Source organism: Eriocheir sinensis, chromosome 59 (genome assembly GCF_024679095.1).
Source record: "Eriocheir sinensis breed Jianghai 21 chromosome 59, ASM2467909v1, whole genome shotgun sequence".
NCBI lineage: Eukaryota > Metazoa > Arthropoda > Malacostraca > Decapoda > Varunidae > Eriocheir > Eriocheir sinensis.
The window spans coordinates 6520344-6542841 of NC_066567.1; the positions used below are offsets into that span (position 1 = coordinate 6520344).

The 22498-nt window shown below is 41.1% G+C and overlaps 1 protein-coding gene across 1 annotated transcript; it reads left to right on the forward strand.

Moving 5' to 3' along the window:
- Nucleotides 1-146: 146 nt before the first annotated feature.
- Nucleotides 147-21921, forward strand: LOC126985459 (ubiquitin carboxyl-terminal hydrolase 1-like). The gene is made up of 10 exons (XM_050840395.1): nucleotides 147-286; nucleotides 2362-2541; nucleotides 2835-3112; nucleotides 3541-3687; nucleotides 4143-4386; nucleotides 4642-4780; nucleotides 5606-5792; nucleotides 6716-6930; nucleotides 8888-9127; nucleotides 10687-21921. Exons 2-10 carry the CDS (start codon nucleotides 2368-2370, stop codon nucleotides 10830-10832), a joined length of 1770 nt encoding a protein of 589 aa, XP_050696352.1. The 5' UTR covers nucleotides 147-286; nucleotides 2362-2367; the 3' UTR covers nucleotides 10833-21921.
- Nucleotides 21922-22498: the final 577 nt, after the last annotated feature.

Sequence of the window (22498 nt, forward strand, 5' to 3'; positions counted from 1 at the left end):
AATTTTATCTTGTAAATTAATAAACTCGTAAATGTAGATGAAATAAAGGCCAGTAAATGAATAAGTTTGTAAATCATAAGAACAAGGACATGGATAAGATCTTGTAGGTGACAGGAACAAGCACAAGAGTAAAAGCTTATAAACTGACGGGGGGGGCTTGTAAATAAGGAGGCAAGTGTGAGTAAAACACGGAGAGGAGCAATACAGTCCCCGGGGCGAGACAAGACGACCTGTGGAGTGTGTTGGTGACAGTTGCCTCAAAATCCTCATGTTTTTATTTAATTTGGTGAGTCTCTGTGTCTGGTGGGAGGCAAATATGGCTTTTCTCCCCCCGTGGACGTGCTGGGGGAGCCGCGTGACCACCGGGGAGAGCACAGGGGGAGAGACACAGGGGAGCCGGGCGTCTGATCACTGTTTTTTATGGCTCCTGTTTTTTGTTTGTATTTTCTCCTCCTTTTTATCCCTTCTTCCCCTGAGTCTCCATTCCTTCATTGCTTCTCCCTCCCTCCCTTCTTTCTTCCTCCATGGCATGCCTCTCGTTCTCTCTCCCTTCTGTTTCTTTTTTTTTTGTTCTCAAACGTCTAATTTTACGTGACCTTATTTGTTTTAATGGCGGGGTTTGTGTTTTATGTTAATGTTGTGTTCCCATGTCCTGATCATCCCAATAGACAGTGTTTAAATGGTAACCTATCTCCACTTTGTTATTCAGGAACTATTTACTAACTGAATTATTATTGTTATTATTATTATCATTATTATCGTTATCCTCCTCTTTATCTTTCATTTCTAATATTTCCTTCTCCTCCTCCTCCTCTTTCATCTTCATTATCTTCCTCTCCTCTTCCTCCTCCTTCATCTTCACTACCTTGCTTTCCTCTTCCTCCTCTCTTCTTCCTCTTTCCTCTTCTATCTTTAATATCTTTGTCTTTCTCTTTTTCTAATTATCCCCCCCCCCTCTAATCCACTTCCTCCTCTTGTTCCACTAATCCTCATCCTCCTTTAATCCTCCTACTCTAATCCACCTCCTCCTTTAATCCTCCTACTCTAATCCACCACCTCCTCCTCATCATCATCATCCTCATCCTCCTTTAATCCTTCTCCTCCTGATACTGGTACTGATACAGAAGTACTTTTGCCTCTGTATTGGTTGTGCAATATTCATAGTTTCAAGGTTTACCTACAGTTTGTTCTGAGCTAATTCAGTTTTTCCTTCTCTAATTTTCCACAGTTCCTACACTAAGCTTTATAGTTTTCTTCTTTCTTACTTATTGGGGCAAATGAAAGAACATTTTCCACTGCGATGTCCTTTTCAATGTTATATTTTTCCTTGTATTTCTGTTAGTCTATCGCATTGTAGCAGGAGATATATGTGTTTCTTTCTCCCCTTGATGACAAACAATACAGTTTTCGTCCTCTTCTATGAATATTTTCCTCCAATTTAGTTGTAAAGAACATTAATATAGATTTAACCCGGTAGCAGCGGGGATCATGTTTCTTAATGGTCCCCCCAAGCGAGAAAAATGAGAAAAAATCACCCCTCACACAAACCATTTCATAATTTATATCAAAGCATTTGTGATCGGATTATGTATCATCTATTTTGGGGGTTTAAATCATGGCACAAATTTGGCCCGTCGCTGTTACCGGGTTAAAGAGTTGTCATCTGCATTTCCAAGTGATTCGCCAAGTTCTGTCACCATCTTTATTTCCTTGACGCTCATTTGCTCACAGTCACGGTGAAGTCATTGGTCACAGGTATCACAACACAGTCCACTTTGGTTATCTCTCACCTTCAACTTACAGATTCCACAATTATCACCTCCTCTCTGCTTTCCTTCGGTCTATCCTTTGGTCCTCTCCCATCAGTGGTCACCTTGTTTACCATATTGGTCTCACTACAGTTCTGGCGCACCTAGTTATTTATTATCATTATCCTCCTCCTCCTCCTTCTCCTTCTCCTCCTCTTTCTCTTTCATTTCAAATATCTCCTCCCCCTCCTCCTCTTTCCTCTTCCTCTTCCTCTTCATTATCTTCCTCTCCTCTTCCTCCTCCTTCATCCTCACTACCTTGCTCTCCTCTACCTCCTCTTTCATCTTCATTATCTTCCTCTCCTCTTCCTCCTCCTTCATCCTCACTACCTTGCTTTCCTCTTCCTCCGCTTTCATCTTCATTATCTTCCTATCTATAGTTCTTCCTTTTAGCTATTTTTCCTTCTCCTTGATACATGTCAGTCAGGATTTCTGCTCCTCTATCCCTGGACAAAACTCTTTATGAGGCTTCTAGGGAGAACAGCCCTGGCTAGCCAACCTATTGACCTCATGACGTGCCTCTTCCTTCTCTAATCCTCCTCCTCATCCACAGTAAATCATGACGGCTCTGGATAACTCGGGAGAGTATTCAATGCAAAGCCGAAGCTCCAGACTCTCGCTGCGACAGAACCGTAAGCGCACGCTGGCCTCGGACATCTCGCCCGCCCCCGAGCCGCGGACCAGCCACCGCTTCCGAACACCGAGCCTCAGCGACGCGGACGACAGGAATAAGGTGGGCTGTCATTACTGTTTTTATTGTACAGTGGGGCTCCTAATTTCACCCTGCTTAACTTGTGCTCCTTCTAGAATGCCATGTATTTGTGAGCTGTGTGTGTATGAAGCCATGAAGGAGAGAGAGAGAGAGAGAGAGAGAGAGAGAGAGAGAGAGAGAGAGAGAGAGAGAGAGAGAGAGAGAGAGAATTGTCTTGGTGATGGTGAAGTTATTTGGCATTGCTGCAAAAAATAAATTAAAAGAATAAAAAAATATATCCCAACCACCACCATCACCACCATGTTACTCCACAGACTCCACTAACGGTACGCAGCATGAGTCTGAGTCGCAGCGTTGTGACAAGCAGCGGCCGAAGGACCAGCTTGGCCTCCTCCCAGTCTGGTGGCGGCAGCTCTGGTGTCCTGGGCAGTGCGGGGGACCTGGGGTACAGCGGGGGGCCGGTGTCGGGCGTGTGCCCCCTCGCCAACATGGGTAACACCTGCTTCCTTAACTCGGTCCTGTATGCGTTGAGGTTCCTTCCGGGGTTCACTCATGACCTACACCACCTTCACATGCATCTACGGTCTACTGGGTGAGTGAGTGGGTGACTGGGTGAGTGTTCGAGTGACTGGGTGATCAGGTGAGTGAGTGGGTGAGCCTTGTTTGCTCCATCTCTTTTTTTTTTTTTGTTTTTTTTTTTTTTTACATCAAAGGAAATGTCTCAAGGGCAACAAAAAGAGTGCAAAAAAAAAAAAAAAAGCCCCCTACTTGCCACTCCCATAAAAGACAAAAGTAAAGAGTAGCCAAAAGAGAGGTGGAGAGGTGTCTTGATAAGGGGAATTTTTGATGCACTATAGTTAAAAGATAAACGATTATGTCACTTTCTTAGGCTTTTTTTTCTTTTCACTAACTTTTTCTGTGTGCTAAATTGACCCTTATTTTCCCTTCTCCCTCGCTCTCTCTGTGTGGTAATTTGAGCCTAACTTGCTAACGAGTCTTCTCTCCCTCTCTGCATCCTAGTGAGCTGAAGGACGCCCACCTTGACCAGCGGATACATTTCCTGTCAGAGCTCCATTCGCTGTTCAGGAGTCTCTGCCAGGAGGAAAGGACTGCCTCGGAGAAGAGAATGTCTCCCTACGAGCCCTACCAATTCCTGCAAGCCTTGAGGTGAGTGAAGTGTGGTGCTCTCTCTATGGGTTTGGCTGAGTGACTGAATGACTGAGTGAAAGAGTGGCTGACTGGCTGTCTATGTTCTGCAAGTTTCGAAGTATATGTAGAATTGTGGTTGTCTGAATGGTTGACTGACTGGCTGACTGGCTGGTTGACTGACTGACTGGCTGGCTGGCTGAATGGTTGTCTGTTTGAATGGTTGACTGACTGGGTGGCTGACTGACTGACTGGCTGACTAAATGACTGACTGACTGGGTGGCTGGCTGGCTGACTAAATGACTGACTGACTGGCTGGCTGGCTGACTGACTAAATGACTGACTGACTGGCTGGCTAGCTGATTGACTGGCTGGCTGACTGAATGATTAAATGACTTGTTGACTGGATTACTGACCGACTGACTGACTATGACTTACACACGCTGTCCCTGACCCCTCACCCCTCACCCCCCCAGAGTCGTCAACCCCATGTTTGAAGGGAACCGACAGCAGGACGCCCATGAGCTCCTTCACTGCCTCCTGGACCAGCTGTGCCACCTCCCGCAGGACCTCCTACAAGTCAGGCCCAACGGCACGGACCCTACAGGCTGCGGGGACGTCTTGGGGGCACAGCAGGAGCGGGACACCAACCCCCCCGAGCCCAAGAGGTTGCGAAGGAGGTCGGAGAGAATACAGGCCATTGAAGAGGACTCGAGCAAGGTCTGTTTTTGTTTGTTTGTTTGTTTGTTGTTTATATAGGAAAGGCGGCAGCTAGCTTAAGGGGAAAAAGAGGAAACAAAGTATAAAGTGTGTGTGTGTGTGTGTGTGTGTGTGTCATATGGTCATGTATCTATTTCTCTAATTGTCCATTCTCTCCTTCCTTTCTCTTTCTTTCTTTTTTTATGCTCTTAAGCCACTTCCATTACCTAAAAAAAAAAAGAATCAGCTGTACCCATAAGGTCATGTCTCCGGCAGGCGGTTGATGTGGTCGGGTCAAAGTTCGTGGGTCGTATGTGCCTGGAGACCTGCTGCCTGGAGTGTGAGCAGGTGACCGGTCGCGAGGAGAACTTCCTGGAGGTGTGCGTCCCCGTCAAGACCAAGGCCGACTTTGATGGTGAGTGTCATCATGATCATCACCATCATCATCATTATCATCACCATCATCATCATTATCATCATCATTATAGACATTATCCTCCTATTGCTTTTGTCTTTTTCATCTTTTTCTTTTTTCACATCAATATAAACAGCTTAATGGCATAACAAACAGGAAACAAAAGCCCACCAATCGTTGCTTCAGTAAAAGAGTAAAGAATGAGAGGCTTGAAGAGACATCAGTTTCAGTCATTGTTACTATTGTTATTAATGTCTTATCTTCCCTAAATCTATCTTCATTAACTTCTCATCCCCCCCTTTATCTATTACCATTAACTTACTATCTTCATTAATTTACTATCTTCCCTCAAGAAATTTTTTCTTCCTCGCTTTTCTTTTTTTCTCTTACCCTCTCATCCACACACACACACACACACACACACACACACACACACACACACACACACACACACACATACACACACACACACACATACATAGCTTTCCCTTCAGAGTATACAAGCCACACTTAAGTAGGTATTTTAAGACACTTTCAGTTCTCACATCATCTCTTTCTAAAGGCCAAAGAGGGGGTCAATCGGGTTCTGATGAGTGTTTCTTTAGGTTCATGGTACAGAGGAATGGTCAAACTACCACCAGTGTCATAAAACTACTCCTGGAAATGCCCACAACTCCTTTGAAAGCCCTGGCAAATATCTGAACTTGGGCAACGAAATGTTTTATAATACGACCCTCATTCTCTTCCTCTGTCAAAGGTTAGATTCACATTCTCAAAAAAAAAAAAAAAAGTAACAAACCACATCTTTCCTTTCTTCCTCTGCAGTGGACCAAACCATGGAGGAGTCTCGGATCTTCATGGCGGCCCTGAGCGAGGAGGAGTGCCTGCAGGACAACAACAAGTACTGGTGTGATCACTGCTACCACCACAATGAGGCGCAGCGCTCGGTCCACTTCACGCAGCTGCCGCACCACCTCGTCATCCACGTCAAGAGGTTCAGCGCATACCAGAGGTGAGGCACTGGTTCGTTAGGGCGTGCCACAGGTGCTCCAGGGATGAGGCACTTTAAGGCCCTAAGCCCGTATTTTTTAACGTATTGCTGCCTTAGTTCGCGTGTTTGAAAAGCCTTTTGTAGAAGTTGTTTGGGTTTTCAAGGTTTTACAAGGTTTTACGAGACGCCATTTATTTGAGCTATTTAAGGCCTGCGAGAAGAACGTAATGAGTGACTTTTTGCCGCAATGTTGCTGTGAGTGGGTTGTGTCAGGACAATGGATACATGAGGAAGAATCATAAGGCCTGACAAAAATGCACAGTGATAGTTTTACATTATTTCTGCACCATGAACAAAAAAATCACCCATGGAAACCCGGTTAATCTTCTGTGTGGCCTTGGGAAACAGTCGTAATGGGAGTCCAGTGCGTTTAGAAATATGGGCCCTAGTCGGGAAGGGGGATCTAGTCTTAACCCCTAAGTCAAATGTGTGAGCACTGGCAACCCTTGAATTTAGGGATGCCACGTAAAATTATGACTGTATATTTAGTTAACCATACCAAATCTAACCTAACCAAGCCTAACATATCCTCATTCAACCAAACCAAATCTAATCTAACCTAATGAAGTCCAACCTAATCTAACGTTACCAAGCCTAACATAATCTAACCTAACCAACCCCAACTGAATATAACCTAACCAAACCCAACCTAATCTAACCTAATCAAGCCTGACCTATCCTAACCAAATCTAACCTAACCAAGCCCAATGTGACCTAATGAAACGAGGCCCAACCCAACCTAACCAAACCCAACCTAATCTAACCTAATCAAGCCTGACCTATCCTAACCAAATCTAACCTAACCAAGCCCAATGTGACCTAACGAAACGAAGCCCAACCCAACCTAACCAAACCAATCTTAACCCATTTTCCTTCACCCCCAGAAACATGAACACCTCCAAGTGCACCGATGCCATGCCCGCCCCTCTCGTCCTGCCGTGTTTCTGCCGCTCGTGTTACCTGGAGAAGCGGAAAAACCCACATGATAAGGGGGGGGACACACCCAAGTGCTCTCCCGGCTCCTCCGCCAAAGGGAACTACCACAGCCCCTACCACCTCACTGCCGTTGTGTGTCACGTGGGACCGACCTTGTCCTCAGGTACCCGCGCCTTAGGGTTAGGTTAGGTTAGGTTAGGTTAGGCTCTTCTCTTTGTGTAGTATCCTTAGGTAGACATGCCTTAGGGTTAGGTTAGGTTAGGCTCTTCTTTTCTTTGTGTAGCATCCTCAGGTAGACATGCCTTAGGGTTAGGTTAGGTTAGGCTCTTCTTTTCTTTGTGTAGCATCCTCAGGTAGTCATGCCTTAGGGTTAGGTTAGGTTAGGCTCTTCTCTTTGTGTAGCATCCTTAGGTAGTCATGCCTTAGGGTTAGGTTAGGTTAGGCTCTTCTTTTTGTGTAGCATCCTCAGGTAGACATGCCTTAGGGTTAGGTTAGGTTAGGCTCTTCTTTTCTTTGTGTAGCATCCTCAGGTAGACGTGCCTTAGGGTTAGGTTAGGTTAGGCTCTTCTTTTCTTTGTGTAGCATCCTCAGGTAGTCATGCCTTAGGGTTAGGTTAGGCTCTTTTCTTTGTGTAGCATCCTCAGGTAGACGTGCCTTAGGGTTAGATTAGATTAGGTTAGGTTAGGCTCTTCTTTTCTTTGTGTAGCATCCTTAGGTAGTCATGCCTTAGGGTTAGGTTAGGTTAGGCTCTTTTCTTTGTGTAGCATCCTCAGGTAGACGTGCCTTAGGGTTAGATTAGATTAGGTTAGGTTAGGCTCTTCTTCTCTTTGTTTAGCATCCTCAGGTAGCTGTGCCCTAGGGTTAGGTTCTTCTCTGCTTCTTCTTTTTCTTTAATGCCCTCAGGTACCCTTGCCTTAAAGTTAGGTTAGGTTAGATTAGGTTAGGTTTGCAGTGGTTAGTTAGGAGAAGTCATGTTTGCTGTGGTTAGGTTAGGTTAGGTTTGCAGTGGCTAGTTAGATGAAGTCATGTTTGCTGTGGTTAGGTTAGGTTTGCAGTGGTTAGTTAGGAGAAGTCATGTTTGCTGTGGTTAGGTTAGGTTAGGTTTGCAGTGGCTAGTTAGATGAAGTCATGTTTGCTGTGGTTAGGTTAGGTTAGGTTTGCAGTGGTTAGTTAGGTAAAGTCATGTTTGCTGTGGTTAGGTTAGGTTTGCAGTGGTTAGTTAGGTGAAGTCATGTTTGCTGTGGTTAGGTTAGGTTAGGTTTGCAGGGGCTAGTTATGTGAAGTCATGTTTGCTGTGGTTAGGTTAGGTTTGCAGTGGTTAGTTAGATGAAGTCATGTTTGCTGTGGTTAGGTTACGTTAGATTAGGTTAGGTTTGCAGGGGCTAGTTAGGTGGTCATGTTTGTTGTGGTTAGGTTAGCTTTGTAGTGGCTAGTTAGGTGAAGTCATGTTTGGTGTGGTTAGGTTAGAATAGGTTTGCAGTGGCTAGTTAGGTTAAGTCATGTTTGGTGTGGTTAGGTTAGATTTGCAGTGACTGGGTTAGGTTAGGTTAGGTTAGGTTTGCAGTGGTTAGTTAGGTGAAGTCATGTTTGCTATGGTTTGGTTAAGTTAGGTTTGCAGTGGATAGGTTAGGTGAAGTTGTTGGTGGTAGCGAGTGTTCTAAGTGCTAGTCGGTTCACGGATAAAGAAACTCAGTATCCGTTAGGGTTGCTTTATTGCACAAAAATACAACAAGTCATTGAGACAAACACAACACAAAAAAAAGGTGTTTGTGTGGGTATGCGTTTTTGTGAATGTTGTTTGTGTAGGTTAACATTTAAGTGTTGGTGTATGTGTATAACAATGTGTAACGGTGGACAACAAGAGACAGTCTACAAGGAAAGTTAACGATGAAGAAGACAGACACAGTGACGATGGACATTACATGAAAACACTGAGAATCTTAGTCTCTCTTTGCAGCACCCATTTTCTTGTGTCACTGAAAAGTCACGTTTGCTGTGGTTAGGTTAGGTTAGCTTTGTAGTGGCCAGTTAGGTGAAGTCATGTTTGCTGTGCTTAAGTTTTTACCATAATACTTTAAATTCTGCACATGCTTTCTTGTGACATTTATGATCCTCCTCAGGCCACTATTTGTCATTTGTCCGTCTGAGCGCCCTCCAGTCCTCCAAGTGCCCTGAGCAACAGCAGCAACAGCAACAGCAGCAGCAGCAGCAGGCAACACAGCAGCAGCAGCCACCCCCCTCCCAGCAGGCCCACCACACCCTGCCAGCCGCCAACACCCGCGTGAACTGCTCGTGGATGCGGTGTTGTGGTCTGCAGCTGGACCACATCCGTCCGCTGTCCTTTCTGAATGGGCATAATGGTTAGTTAATTAGTGAAGAAGCCATGGGTGTGAGAGACCCTGGAAGAACATGGTGAGAGAAGAATGTAAATAGTGATTGGTCTGTAATATTGAAGAACGTAAATAGTGATTGGTCTGTAATATTGAAGAACGTAAATAGTGATTGGTCTGTAATACTGAAGAACGTAAATAGTGATTGGTATGTAATACTGAAGAATGTAAATAGTGATTGGTCTGTAATATTGAAGAACGTAAATAGTGATTGGTCTGTAATATTGAAGAATGTAAATAGTGATTGGTCTGTAATATTGAAGAACGTAAATAATGATTGATCTGTAATATTGAAGAACATAAATAGTGATTGGTCTAATATTGAAGAACATAAATAGTGATTGGTCTGTAATATTGAAAGCCTTGTGGCCTGAAAATATAAGCAGGAAAATATGCATCCAGGGATGCTTTTTTTTATTTTTGTTTTTGTTTTCATGTATATTGGTAGGTTGAGGAAATGGAGTTTGGAATGAATGCCTTTTTTGTTATTTATTCATATTTGTAATCATCAATTTAGGCGAACCGAGAAAGTGGAGTGTAGGAACAAGCGACTTTTTTGTTATATTTTCATTTTTATAATAATTAATTTTGTGGGACCGTGGAAGTTATTTATTTCTGCCATTTGTTGTCTGACCCTAATATGAAAATGCTTCTCTATGGTCATGTTTTATACTTTTCTTTTAATTTTTTTCTCAGTGACCCCTTTTTTTTTTTTTTTTCATTTTTATAATCGTGAATTTAGGCAGAGCGAGATAGTTATTTATTTGTGTCATTCGTTGTTTGCCAGAAAATTAAAAGACTTCTCTACGATCATTTTCTTCTTTCTTTTTCTTCTTCGTTTACAGCCCATTTTCCCTCATTCTTGGGGTTGGACTTATGATAATTTGTTTGTTGTGGTTAGGTTAGGTTGTGATTGGTTGTGGATAGGTTAGGTTAGGTTTGGTTGGGGTTTGCATTGGCTAGGTTAGGTGAAGTCATGTTTGCTGTGCTTAAGTTTTTACCATAATACTTTAAATTCTGCACAGTGTTTGTAATCCTCCTTTTTGTTTGAATTAGTGCTGATCCTTTCCCTGCTACTGTGATTGATTTATACTTTTCTAATAATTTTCTCTTATACTTTTTTTTTTCATCCCCGCCAATAGTGCCAGTAGGCTTTCTTCAGGGGCCAGATGGTCTGCCCAAGCCTGTCATGGCACAAGCAATTTTTATAGTGTCGCCATTTATGCTTGGCTCATGCTGCCCCCTGGAACTCATTCTTGATTCACTGGACGGTTTCTTCTGGAGTCCGGGTTGATGGGTGGTCTTCTGGACAGCATGTGGGTAGTCTTAGGCCACTCGGCGGTGACTGAAAAATCTCAGGTGGCAGCGTGGGGATTCGAACTGACGTTGTCCATGGCGCGGTGAATGTGAGCCCAGCACGCTAACCACTCAGCCACCACCTACCCTTTCTTATACTTATACTTTTTTCTTATACTTATTTTCTTATACTTTCGTCTTTACTATTTAATACTTTTTACATTACTTTGCAGATGACGAGAGTGGGAGGCGAGGGCAGGACAAGCTGTGGCTGGAGTGCGACGACGACAAGATCAAGTTGGTCACATCCCAGGAGGTGTGCCACATGATGCGCACCACTAACATCACCCCTTACCTCCTCTTCTACACTCACTGCTGATCTCAACACCTCACCACCACCACTACCACTACCACCACTACACTGCCACACTCACATCCAGCTCCTGAGACGATGAATGTGCATACGTCTTTTTTATTAGTCTCTTTAGATTTGGATACAGTGATGTGTTTTCATAAGTGAGACTGAGTGTGGGTGTTCTCCTCCTTGCCGCGTGGAAACGAGTACGTGAGTTGCGGGAATATGCTTTCGTTTTTTGGGGGGGTTGTGTAGTTTGATGCTGATGGTTTGCTTCGAGATGGGAGGCGAGGGGGCGGGGAACCATTACAAAGCACCCGGTGAAGGTTATGAATGCTAGTATCTCCTTATTTACCCTCTCTTCCTCCTCCGTCTCCTCCTCTCCTTATCTCTGGTTCTCTTGAAGGAAGGCAAATTCTCGTTCATCTTGATTTCATCCATCCTAAAGTTGCTCTGAGCGTGGTGGCAAGTCTGGCCATCACAGGAATAGGAAAACAAATATTTTGGTTGGTTGTTTGTTGGCGTTCAAGGAAGCTTTTTGTGTGACTCCGAGGAAGACTTGAGGCCTGAAAAAAGAGGAAAACAGTATGGTAGTAGAAGTTGAAAGACCTGAACAATACAAAAAACAAGACAAAAGTACAAGAAGTCATTGGTGTGAAAGAAAGCCTGGAAGAACACAGTAATAAAGGAATGTAAAGAGTGACTGTGCTGTAATACTAAAAGACTTGAGGCCAGGAAATAAAAGCAGGAATATAGTATCGTAGAAGTTGAAAGACATGAACCAGAGAGAAAAATAGCAGGAAACGATGTATGTGAGAGGTTTTTGAGGCTTGAAAGAACACAGTAAGAGAAGAACGTAAAGAGTGAACCTATCTTATGATGTCGATATGAGTTGAAAATCGTAAACAATAGAAAAAACAGGAAAGCACGATTACGGAAAACTGTTGGTGTGAGAGAGTTTTGAGGCTTGAAAGAACAAAGAAAGAGGTGAATGTAGAGAATGAACCTATTTTATAACTTTGATGTGAGTTGGAAGTCGTAAATAACAGAAAAAACAGGAAAGCATGACTACAAAAAACTATTGGTGTGAGAAGTCTTTGAGGCTTGAGAGAACAAAGTAAGAGAGGAACGTAAAAAGTGAACCTGTTTAATAATGTTGATGTGAGTTGAGAATCGTAAAGAATAGAAAAAAACAGGAAAGCACGACTACAAAAAACTATTGGTGTGAGAAGTCTTTGAGGCTTGAGAGAACAAAGTAAGAGAGGAACGTAAAGAGTGAACCTGTTTAATAATGTTGATGTGAGTTGAGAATCGTAAATAATAGAAAAAACAGCAAAGCACGACTACAAAAAACTATTGGTGTGAGAAGTCTTTGAGGCTTGAAAGAACAAAGTAAGAGAGGAACGTTAAGAGTGAACCTGTTTAATAATGTCGATGTGAGTTGAGAATCGTAAATAATAGAAAAAACAGCAAAGCATGACTACAAAAAACTTGATGTGAAAGTTTTTTGAGGCTTGAAAGAACACGGTAAGACAAGAATGTAAAGAGTGAATTTATTTTACAACTTTGATGTGAGTTGGAAGTCCTGAATGATTGAAAAAACAGCAAAACACGAGTACAAGAAATCATTAGTGTGAGAAGTTTTTGGCCTGAGAGAATATAGAAGAACATAAGGAGTGAAATCGTGCCGTAATGTTGCTATGTGTTGAAAGACCTGAAGGATATAAAAAGTAGCAAAACATTATGATAGTACGAGACGCCATTTATTTGAGCGACTTCAGGCCAAAGGGAAAAACGTGTGTGACTTTTTGCCGTAACGTTGCTGCGAGTGAGCCGTGTCAGGACGATGGATACATGAGGAAGAATCAAAAGGCCTGACAAAAGTACATACCGATGCGACTGAAAGCTCTTGCCGTTGCGTGCTGTCGGTGTGAGAGGATGATAGTGCCTGGAGTTCCTTTTGTACCCACTGCCAAAAGGTTAGACAAAACACTTCCACCGTCACTAGCTACCTCATGCATCAGGTCAACAACGTAGGGAAAAAATGATGGCTCTTTTTCTTCCTCGCTCGACAAGTGGAGACTCTCGCAAGTGAAGTTAGCTACTGGTGCCTGACTATGCTTTTCCGAGGGTGTAAAGTTTGGAAAGGGGAAGAGAATAGCTCGGAAATGTTTGTAAATGAAGGGAGAAAAGAATTATTGTAACGGGAATGGATAGGAAATAGCTCGGAAATGTTTGTATCTGAAGATGAAAAAAAGCTTTACTGTATCCTTCGTTTTGATGGATGTAAAGTTAAAAATGGAAAGGAAACAGTTCGGAAATGTTTGTGAATGAAGATGAAAAAAAAGCATTACTGGTATCCTTGATTTTGATGGATATAAAGTTCGGAAACAGAAAGGAAACAGTTTGAAAGTGCTTGTAAATGAAGATAAAAAAAAAAACATTACTGTAACCTTGATTTCAGTGGATGTAAACTTTGAAAATTGCAAGAAAATAATTTGAAAAAGTTTGTAAGTGAAAAGGAAACAAAAAGGCATTAACATATCCTTGAATTTGATGGGTAGAAAATTAGAAAATGGAACTAAATGGGTTACGATTACAATTTCTTAAAAGAAAGACGAAAGAGTTTATGAATGTGTTAAATTTGATACATATAACAAAAAAAGCCTATTGAATCTAACTTACATATTCAGTGGGTGATGATATGTATTAAAAGGAGGAAGAGGATAGAGTTTATGAATACTAACTAACAAATAGGGATCATACAACTGGGGGGCAGGTCGCTTCACTCACTCACCACCCCCACTCCCACGGTTCCCCTGAGCAAACTCCCCTACAGCCGCCCTATCCACCCCAAGGCCCTCCCAGCAGTATCAGTCGACTTGCCCTTGCCATGAGTTACCTACGTGGGCGTCACCTTGGTCTCCCCCACTCAGGGTTGTCTCGTACAGAAACAACACCATGAGCAGGTTCACCGTCTGGGAGGCCTAATGTGAAAAAAGACACACCACTCTTAAGTATACCAGATTAAGCTCCTTTACTCCCTTCACTGCCATTGCCCATATAGCCGGAGCTGGCATTCATCAGGGTTACCAAGTTATCGTATTCAGACACTCAGCACATCGTATTTTCCAGTTTCTGAGTCACAGCTATCGCAAAAAACGCCAATAAGTAATGCTTTTAACCCGGTAGCAACGATGGGACAAATTTGTGGCTTTACCGTGTAGCAGTGACGGGCCAAATTTGTGGCTTTACCGTGTAGCAGTGACGGGCCAAATATGTGGCTTTACCGTGTAGCAGTGATGGGACAAATTTGTGGCTTTACCGTGTAGGAGTGACGGGCCAAATTTGTGGCTTTACCGTGTAGGAGTGACGGGCCAAATTTGTGGCTTTACCATGTAGCAGTGACGGGCCAAATTTGTGGCTTTACCGTGTAGCAGTGACAGGCCAAATTTGTGCCATGATATAAACCCCCAAAAATAGATGATACATAATCTGATCACAAATGTTTTGATATATATTATGAAAAGGTTTGTGTGAGGGGTGATTTTTTCTCATTTTTCTCGCTTAGAGGGACCATTAAGAAACATGATCCCCGCTGCTACCGGGTTAATGAGAACTTTAACTGGTATTTCGTTATCTGTGTGGGTAAGAAAGTTTTGGGCCCTGGAACTGATAAATGCAATGTTTTGAGTACGGTAATTTGGCAACTCTGGCATTCGTGGACTCTCCTCCTCTCCTTATCTCTGGTTCTCTTGAAGGAAAGCAAAGTCTCGTTCATCTTGATTTCATCCATCCTAAATTTGCTCTAAGCGTGGTGGTAACAGGCCTCAATTCGGTTTCATCACGTAATCGCTGGTTCGACGTGAAGTCATTCCAGTGATGCCCCATGATCCTGTGAAAGCGCTTGGTACCAAAGGCTTCGACATTCTTCTACAAGTCATTATTCAGTGTCCATGTCTCACAGCCATACAGTAAGACAGGGAATTTATGAACAGGTAAAATTTGATGAAAAACGATTTATTAGAACCAAAAAATCCGATTGGAACTTACCGCATGTGTCTTGAGATGAATAGTGAAGATAGTTATTCAATAGGAGGAGGAGGAGGAGGAGGAGGAGGATAGAATTTACGAACATGTTAAATTTGATGAAAAAATGATTTATAAGAACCAAAAATATCCAATTGGAACTTACCGTATGTGTCTTGAGATGGATAATGAAGGAAGTTATTTAAAAGGAAGAGAAGGATGAGGATAGAATTTACGAACATGTTGAATTTGATGAAAGGAACGATTGATTTATAACAGGGAAAGCTTGTGGGGTATACATGTCTTTCAGTGGATAATGAAGGCATAGTTCTCTCAAAAGAGGAAGATGGTAGTGATACTGAACTGTCATGTTGGATTGTATGGAAAGAATGTCTAATTTCTGAGGACGAGGAAAGCGCATGGGAAGTACGGTAGCTAACTGGCACTAAACGCTGGATGGGAGACCAAGGCAGTTTTAGAAAGGTGGAGAATAGCAGTGAAGAGAATGAAATGTGTGTTGTAAATATAAAAAGAAGGCCATTGAAGGATAAAGAAAAAGAGATATAAATATGAAAAGAAAATTAAACAAAAAAGAAAGAGAAGATGTGATAAATAAAAGAAGAACGATTTATTAATTTCTCACAACAAGGAATGCCCCGAGGATGAGAGAACCTTTGATATTATATACGTCGTTATCAGGTGAAGTGATGAGAGGAAGAGGAGGAAAAACTGTGCATTAGTATTTGTGTGATTTATTTGCTATTTTGTGAACTGCTGGAAAGAGGAAAGAGGAGAAAAAAACTGCATTCACGACCTTATTTATCTGCTATTTTGTGAACTGCTGGAAAGAGGAAAGAGGAGGAAAAAACTGCATTCACGACCTTATTTATCTGCTATTTTGTGAACTGCTGGAAAGAGGAAAGAGGAGGAAAAAACTGCATTCACGACCTTATTTATCTGCTATTTTGTGAACTGCTGGAAAGAGGAAAGAGGAGAAAAAAAACTGCATTCATGACCTTATTTATCTGCTATTTTGTGAACTGCTGGAAAGAGGAAAGAGGAGAAAAAAAACTGCATTCATGACCTTTTTTATCTGCTATTTTGTGAACTGCTGGAAAGAGGAAAGAGGAGGAAAAAACTGCATTCACGACCTTATTTATCTGCTATTTTGTGAACTGCCGGAAATGAGGAGGAAAAAAATGGCAGCTAATGTACTGAAACTCAGCGCTACCCTTCCGCCGGACCGAGAACAAGAACGAGAACAAAACCGACTGCGTACGACCTGGTTCCTCGGCACACACAGCTCAGCGACCAAGGTGTTTTCTACTCTCAGCTGGTACGACAAGCCTGACAGTGTAATAACAGTAATAACAGGACCGAGACGTGACCTTCTTTGCCGGAAGCTTTATCGTTACGTGGGACTGGTTCATAGTGGGTAGGGAGACCAATAGTAGGTGATATATTTTTGTATAAAAGAACACAAGGTAGTTTTTAGTAGTCTTAAGTATTAACTGTGATGATTCAGTAGGGGAATTTGTGCAGCAATGTCGTTCTTTTCTCTGTTATGTCACTCGTTTCGTATTTCACCGGAGCGTTTTTTTTTTTTTTTTTTTTTTCTCGCTTTCTCGTATATTTATTTGGTATACTTTTTTTTTTTCCGGGCTCTCCATTTGTCCGTGATCCATATTTTGTGTCCGCTCCTGCATCCACAACCGAATATTATTACATATACTCAACCCCCCAGACTGATTAATTGCTCTTTCAACTATTCAAATTACTCTAACTCAATTCATCACTTCATTTATTTATCCTCCAACTAAATTTTCATCGCTTCTCCTCCTGTCCCATATATTATGTCTCGCCAATATGAAAATCCATCGCTTTACTTTATCTCAAACTAATTTTCCTCTTCTCTTCCTTCCCATACGTTCAAAGTCTCACCAATATGAAAATCTCGGACTATAATTATCATCGCCTCTGTCTCATATGTCCAAATTTTCGCCGACACAAAAATCCATTGCTTTATTTTTCTCAAACTAATTTTCGTTGCGTCTGTTCCTTTCCATACGTTCAAAGTCTCACCTATATGAAAATCTCTGACTAATTTTCATCCCTGTCAGTCCCATACAATCAAATTTTCACCGATACAAAAATCCATTGCTTTCTTTTTCTCAAACTAATTTTCATCGCTTCTCCTCCTTTCCCATACGTTCAAAGTCTCACCAATATGAAAATCTCTGACTAATTTTCATCCCTGTCAGTCCCATACGTTCAAATTTTCACCGATACAAAAATCCATTGCTTTCTTTTTCTCAAACTAATTTTCATCGCTTCTCCTCCTTTCCCAAACGTTCAAAGTCTCACCAATATGAAAATCACCAACTAATTTTCATCCTTGTCAGTCCCATACGTTCAAATTTTCACTGATACAAAAATCCACAGCATTATTTTCTCTCAAACCAATTTTAATTCCCTCTCTGCCTGTCCCATTCATTAAAATTTTCACCGATACGAAATTGTACGTCAAGACAGACACAGGGCATGGACAAATGGGCACCCGGCCTTATCCTGTCGAGGCAGAGGGCAGGCACTCAGCCACCCCACCCCAGGGCAGAGTGGGGGTACCTCTTAACACTTTCCCATTTTCTCTTCATTTACGTCAAGTCGAGGTCTTATTTTAGGGGGAACTCAGTTGGTAGTGGACGCTGATACGAGATTTCATTGTCGAAAGTAAATAATTGTGAATTGACGAAGATATTATTAGTGTCATTATTATCATCACTTTTATTATTTTTTGTGTGACAATTATTCGTAGTCAGACGTAAGTTTATTTTCGACTGAAGTGTAAACATGACATTATTACAATGGTTTATCTAGGCAGGCAGTTCTGATTTTGATATTTCTGTTCGTAGGTATTCAGCAGTGACGCTCATGTGTGTGTGTGTGTGTGCGTGTGTGTGTGTGTGTGCGCTCTTACCCAATCGTATTTTTACAACATTGCGTAAAAATTGTCGTGTTCTGTATTTTTAAAGCAGATTTATCGTACTCAATTTAAAACCGTGTGTGTGTGTGTGTGTGTGTGTGTGTGTGTGTGTGTGATGAACAAACTGTCAGACTCACCGATCGTCAATACAGTAAGTGCTGTCGCCGCCGTCGCCACAATCTCAGGTTATGAGCTTCTACAATCCTGTCGTCAGATGGTTCCCGGACTCAATTTTTCGAACAATTGATTAATACTGTTGTGAACGTTATTTGTGTGCATTATTATCATTATTATTATTATTATTATTATTATTATTATTATTATTATTATTATTATTATTATTATTATATGCTTGTTTAAGAGTTGATTTTCACAAGGTTATGGTAATTTGAGTGAAGATAATAGTAGTAGTAGTAGTAGTAGTAGTAGTAGTAGTAGTAGTAGTAGTAGTAGTAGTAGTAGTAGTAGTAGTAGTAGTAGTAGTAGTAGTAGTAGTAGTAGTTGTAGTAGTAGTAGTAGTAGTAGAAGTAGTAGTAGTAGTAGCAGTAGAAGTAACAGTAGTAGTAGTAGTAGCAGTAACAGTAGTAGTAGTAGTAGTAGTAGTAGTAGTAGTGGTAGTAGTAGTAGTAGTTTTAGTAGTAGCAGAAGAAAAATAGCATCCTGGTTTATTCTGTATGCTTGGCCTTAAGATATTATTAAAAGAAAATTCAACTTTTACAGAAGTATACACATTATCATTATTATTATTATTATTATTATTATTATTATTATTATTATTATTATTATTATTATCATTATTATTATTATTATTATTATTATTTTCATTATTATCATTACTGTTATTGTTATTATTATTGTATGTCACATTATTAGTGTTCAAACTATCAACTACAGTGTATTTACGGAACCCTCAATGTGTGCTCAATATTAATTACTACACTCAAACACACTCACTCACACTCAGAGAACAATGAAGTGGTATGGGTTCGGATTCCACCAATACCACTCTGATGACTATGCCGAAAGAATATCATCACCCTCATAAACAAACTGCCTACGTCATTATTTGGCAACTTCCAGATATGTGGGTAAACCTTTTTTTTTTTTACGTCTACGCCTGGATGGTGTTCGGCCCCAGCCTGTCATGGCGCAGGCAAGTGTTTATAGTGGCGCCATCTTCTTATGTGATGCACCTTTAGTAGAGTTGCCTTCTGTCATTCTAGGGTGAAAGGTAAAGGTCATGTTGGGAGCATATGCTATAGCTGTGTATCGTATTGGCCCTTTGAGCAATTTACCTTCCCCAGGTTTACCCAGGTCAGCGTTGCCAGATTGTTGTACTCGGTCGCTCATATTTCCCGACTTCCTACCACAAAACGGTCTTCTGGGTTCCAATAACGAACCACATTTATAGTTAGCGTTAAGAGAGTTAGATCCTGATGTTTCTTGGCAATAGTTAGGCGTCAGAAACTGGTAAATACTATGCTCTGAGTACGACAATCTGGCATCAGTGACCCAGGTACCCATTTATCGACCATCCCAAAATGAAGGATGAACGGCTGGGTGAGTTGTGCCCACCCAGGATTTGAACCCAGGCCCACGGATTCATAGTCAGGAACGCTAACCACTGCACCGCATATTGTAGGATGTGAGTGTTCTAAACTTAGCCTCGGTTATTTACGATATTTTGAACATTTCGTGCCAATTCAGGTTCAGGTTCAGGTTCAGGTGGTGGTCGGGAAGCATAGCCTTTGCAACGGCGCTTCCCTTTCTTGTTTCTCTTCTCAATCGGTCAAGTTCCTCCGTTGGTGTTCCCTTTTCATCCACATCTCATACACTGTTTTCTTTGCTTCTTCTATCCGTTCTTCTCTAAGCAGTAGATCGCCAATGATGTTGATTTCTTGTTCTCTATAAGGTCTATATGAGGTTCCTTCCCATGCGCTCCTCAGAAATCAGTTGTTCTCTCCACATAACGCAGCATGGCAGTTCAATATCGTTACCATCTTCCTCCTTTGAGAGAACTATACCTTCAGTGTCCATCTAAACTTCTAAAGACATCTAAGTTCCCATAGGCTTTCCTTGTAAATCAATTGTTCTTTTCATCAAATATATTCATAAATTCTATCCTTCTCCTTTTAGATAACTCCCTCCATGATTCATCTGAAGACACATATAGTAGTTCCAATAGGCTGTTTTTTGTTGTTATAAATCAATTGTTCTTCTCGTCAAATTTGACATGTTCATAAACTCTCATTATCATTTCTTCTTTCACCAATTTTCCAACAATTTTTTTCTTTCCGTTTTTTTTAACTTTCCATCCACTAGAATCAAGGTTACATTAATCCTTTTTTCCCTTCATATACAACTTTTTTCCAACGATTTCCTTTCCATTTACGAACTTTTACATCCGTCGGAAAAGGTTAGTCAGGCACCACCTGCTAACCGCCTAACACACAGCTGACTTAGAAAATGAGAGTCTTTTCTATTTCCCACAAGTATGAAAAAATTGACCCAGGCAGCTTGTTGATGAGAAAATTTTATTGATTTCCCACAAGTATGAAAAAATTGACCCAGGCAGCTTATTGATGAGAAAGTTTTATTGATTTCCCACAAGTATGAAAAATGACCCAGGCAGTTTGTTGACGAAGGTGACGTTATGTTGATCTGAATTCCATCAGTTAGACAATCCAATACCCCATGGAAGGAAGTAACTACAATTCCCCCAAAGTAGGTCTGATTTCTTGAAGACAGGAAACTCCAACCCCCCAAAATAAGTTATCCACGTAATTCTCTCTTTTTTATATATATTAATTGTGTTGGTCCATTAAGCCTGAGTTTCATTATTACAAGAATCTCTACTGAGTTTTTCTACTACTACTACTACTACTACTGCTGCCACTACTACTATTACTACTACTACAACTACAATAATTTCTGCTACATTTTTTCTCCTCACTTAAAAGTCTATAAGTAAACATGTTCTTATTTATTTACTTGTATTTGCCTGAAACGAAAATGTCTTCAAGCATTTGTATAAGTATTTTGTTTGTTTGTTTACTTCTCCTAACAAGTAAAAGGAGCGACACTCTCTACGCATCGTCCTAGCAAACGTGTTCTAATTTATTTAACTTGTATTCGCCTGAGAGGAAAGCGTCGTAGAGCATCGATTGCCAGAAGAAACGTTTTATTTATTCGCTTCTATTCGCCTTAAAGGAATAAAAAAGTGTCCTTATTTATTTGCATTCGCTTAAAAAGAAAATGGCTCCAAGCATTCATAGACGAAACGAGTTCTAATTTATTGACTCCATTCGCCTAAAAGGAAAAAAACTCCGAGCATTCATAGACGAAATGAGTTCTTATTTATTAACTCCATTCGCCTAAAAGAAAAAAAATCCAAGCATTCAAACTCCATTCACCCAAAAGGAAAAAACTCCAAGCATTCATAGACGAAACGTATTTTAATTTATTGACTCGATTCGCCTAAAAGGAAAAAAACTACAAGCATTCAAACTCCATTCGCCCAAAAGGAAAAAACTCCAAGCATTCATAGACGAAACGTATTTTAATTTATTGACTCCATTCGCCTGAAAAGGAAAAAAATGACTCCAAGCATTCATAGACGAAATGTTCTACTTTATCGACTCCATTCGCCTAAAAGGAAAAAATTACTCCAAGCATTCATAGACGAAACGCATTCTAATTTAACTCCATTAGCTTAAAAGGGAAAGCCCTCAAGCATTCATAGTGGAAATATATTGTAATTTACTCACTTTTTACATTCATTCCAAGCCTTTCCCCCCTCCCCCATGCCCCTCCCCCCCGACACACAGGGATAGGAAGAATGAATGCAGGATATTTTCTAAGTCTCTCAGAGGATGTACATTTACGACCATAACTGTAATTTCGTTTTCCGCCGCGACTACTGAGACTTTGTAAGGGTATAGAGGTATTATCCATGTCTTATTCTTATTCTTATTATTATCATTATTATTTTTAGGGTTTTGTATATGTGGTTCCGAGGAGGACTTCACTTTTCACAAGACAACACAAATTGGTCACACGTTTATAAGTTGGCTGAGAAAATGAATGTTCAGTGTAACCATGTGTGAGTGTTTTCATTTGTCCTTCCTCTGTGAATTATTATCATTATTATTAATATTTGAAGGTAAAGTCTGCTCTGTATGATATGTATTTACTTTTCACTGCATGTTTATACTCATGTCCTAGTTTATGTATTTATTTATTTATTTATTCATTTGTTTATTCTCTGCTGGCTTTTGCTTTTGAGGTAATTTAGTGAAAGGGAAGGGAAAGGAAGGGAAGGGCCATATAGGGAAGGAAGGGAAGGGGAAGGGAAAGAAGAGAAGGGTAGGGAAAGGAAGGGAAAGGGAAGGGAAAGAAGAGAAGGGTAGGGGAAGGAAAGGGAAGGGCCATATAGGGAAGGGAAGGGGAAGGGAAAGAAGAGAAGGGAAGGGGAAGGAAAAGAAGAGAAGGGTAGGGGAAGGAAAGGGAAGGGAGAGATAGGGAAGGAAAGGAATGGAAGGGTTGAGAAAGATATGGAAGAGGAGGAGATAAGGAATACAGGAAGGGTATTAAATAGGAAAGGAGGTAGGAAGGATAGGCAGGAGTAAGATAATTATTATAGAAGGGAAAAGAAGGAAAAGACAAGGGGAAATAAAGA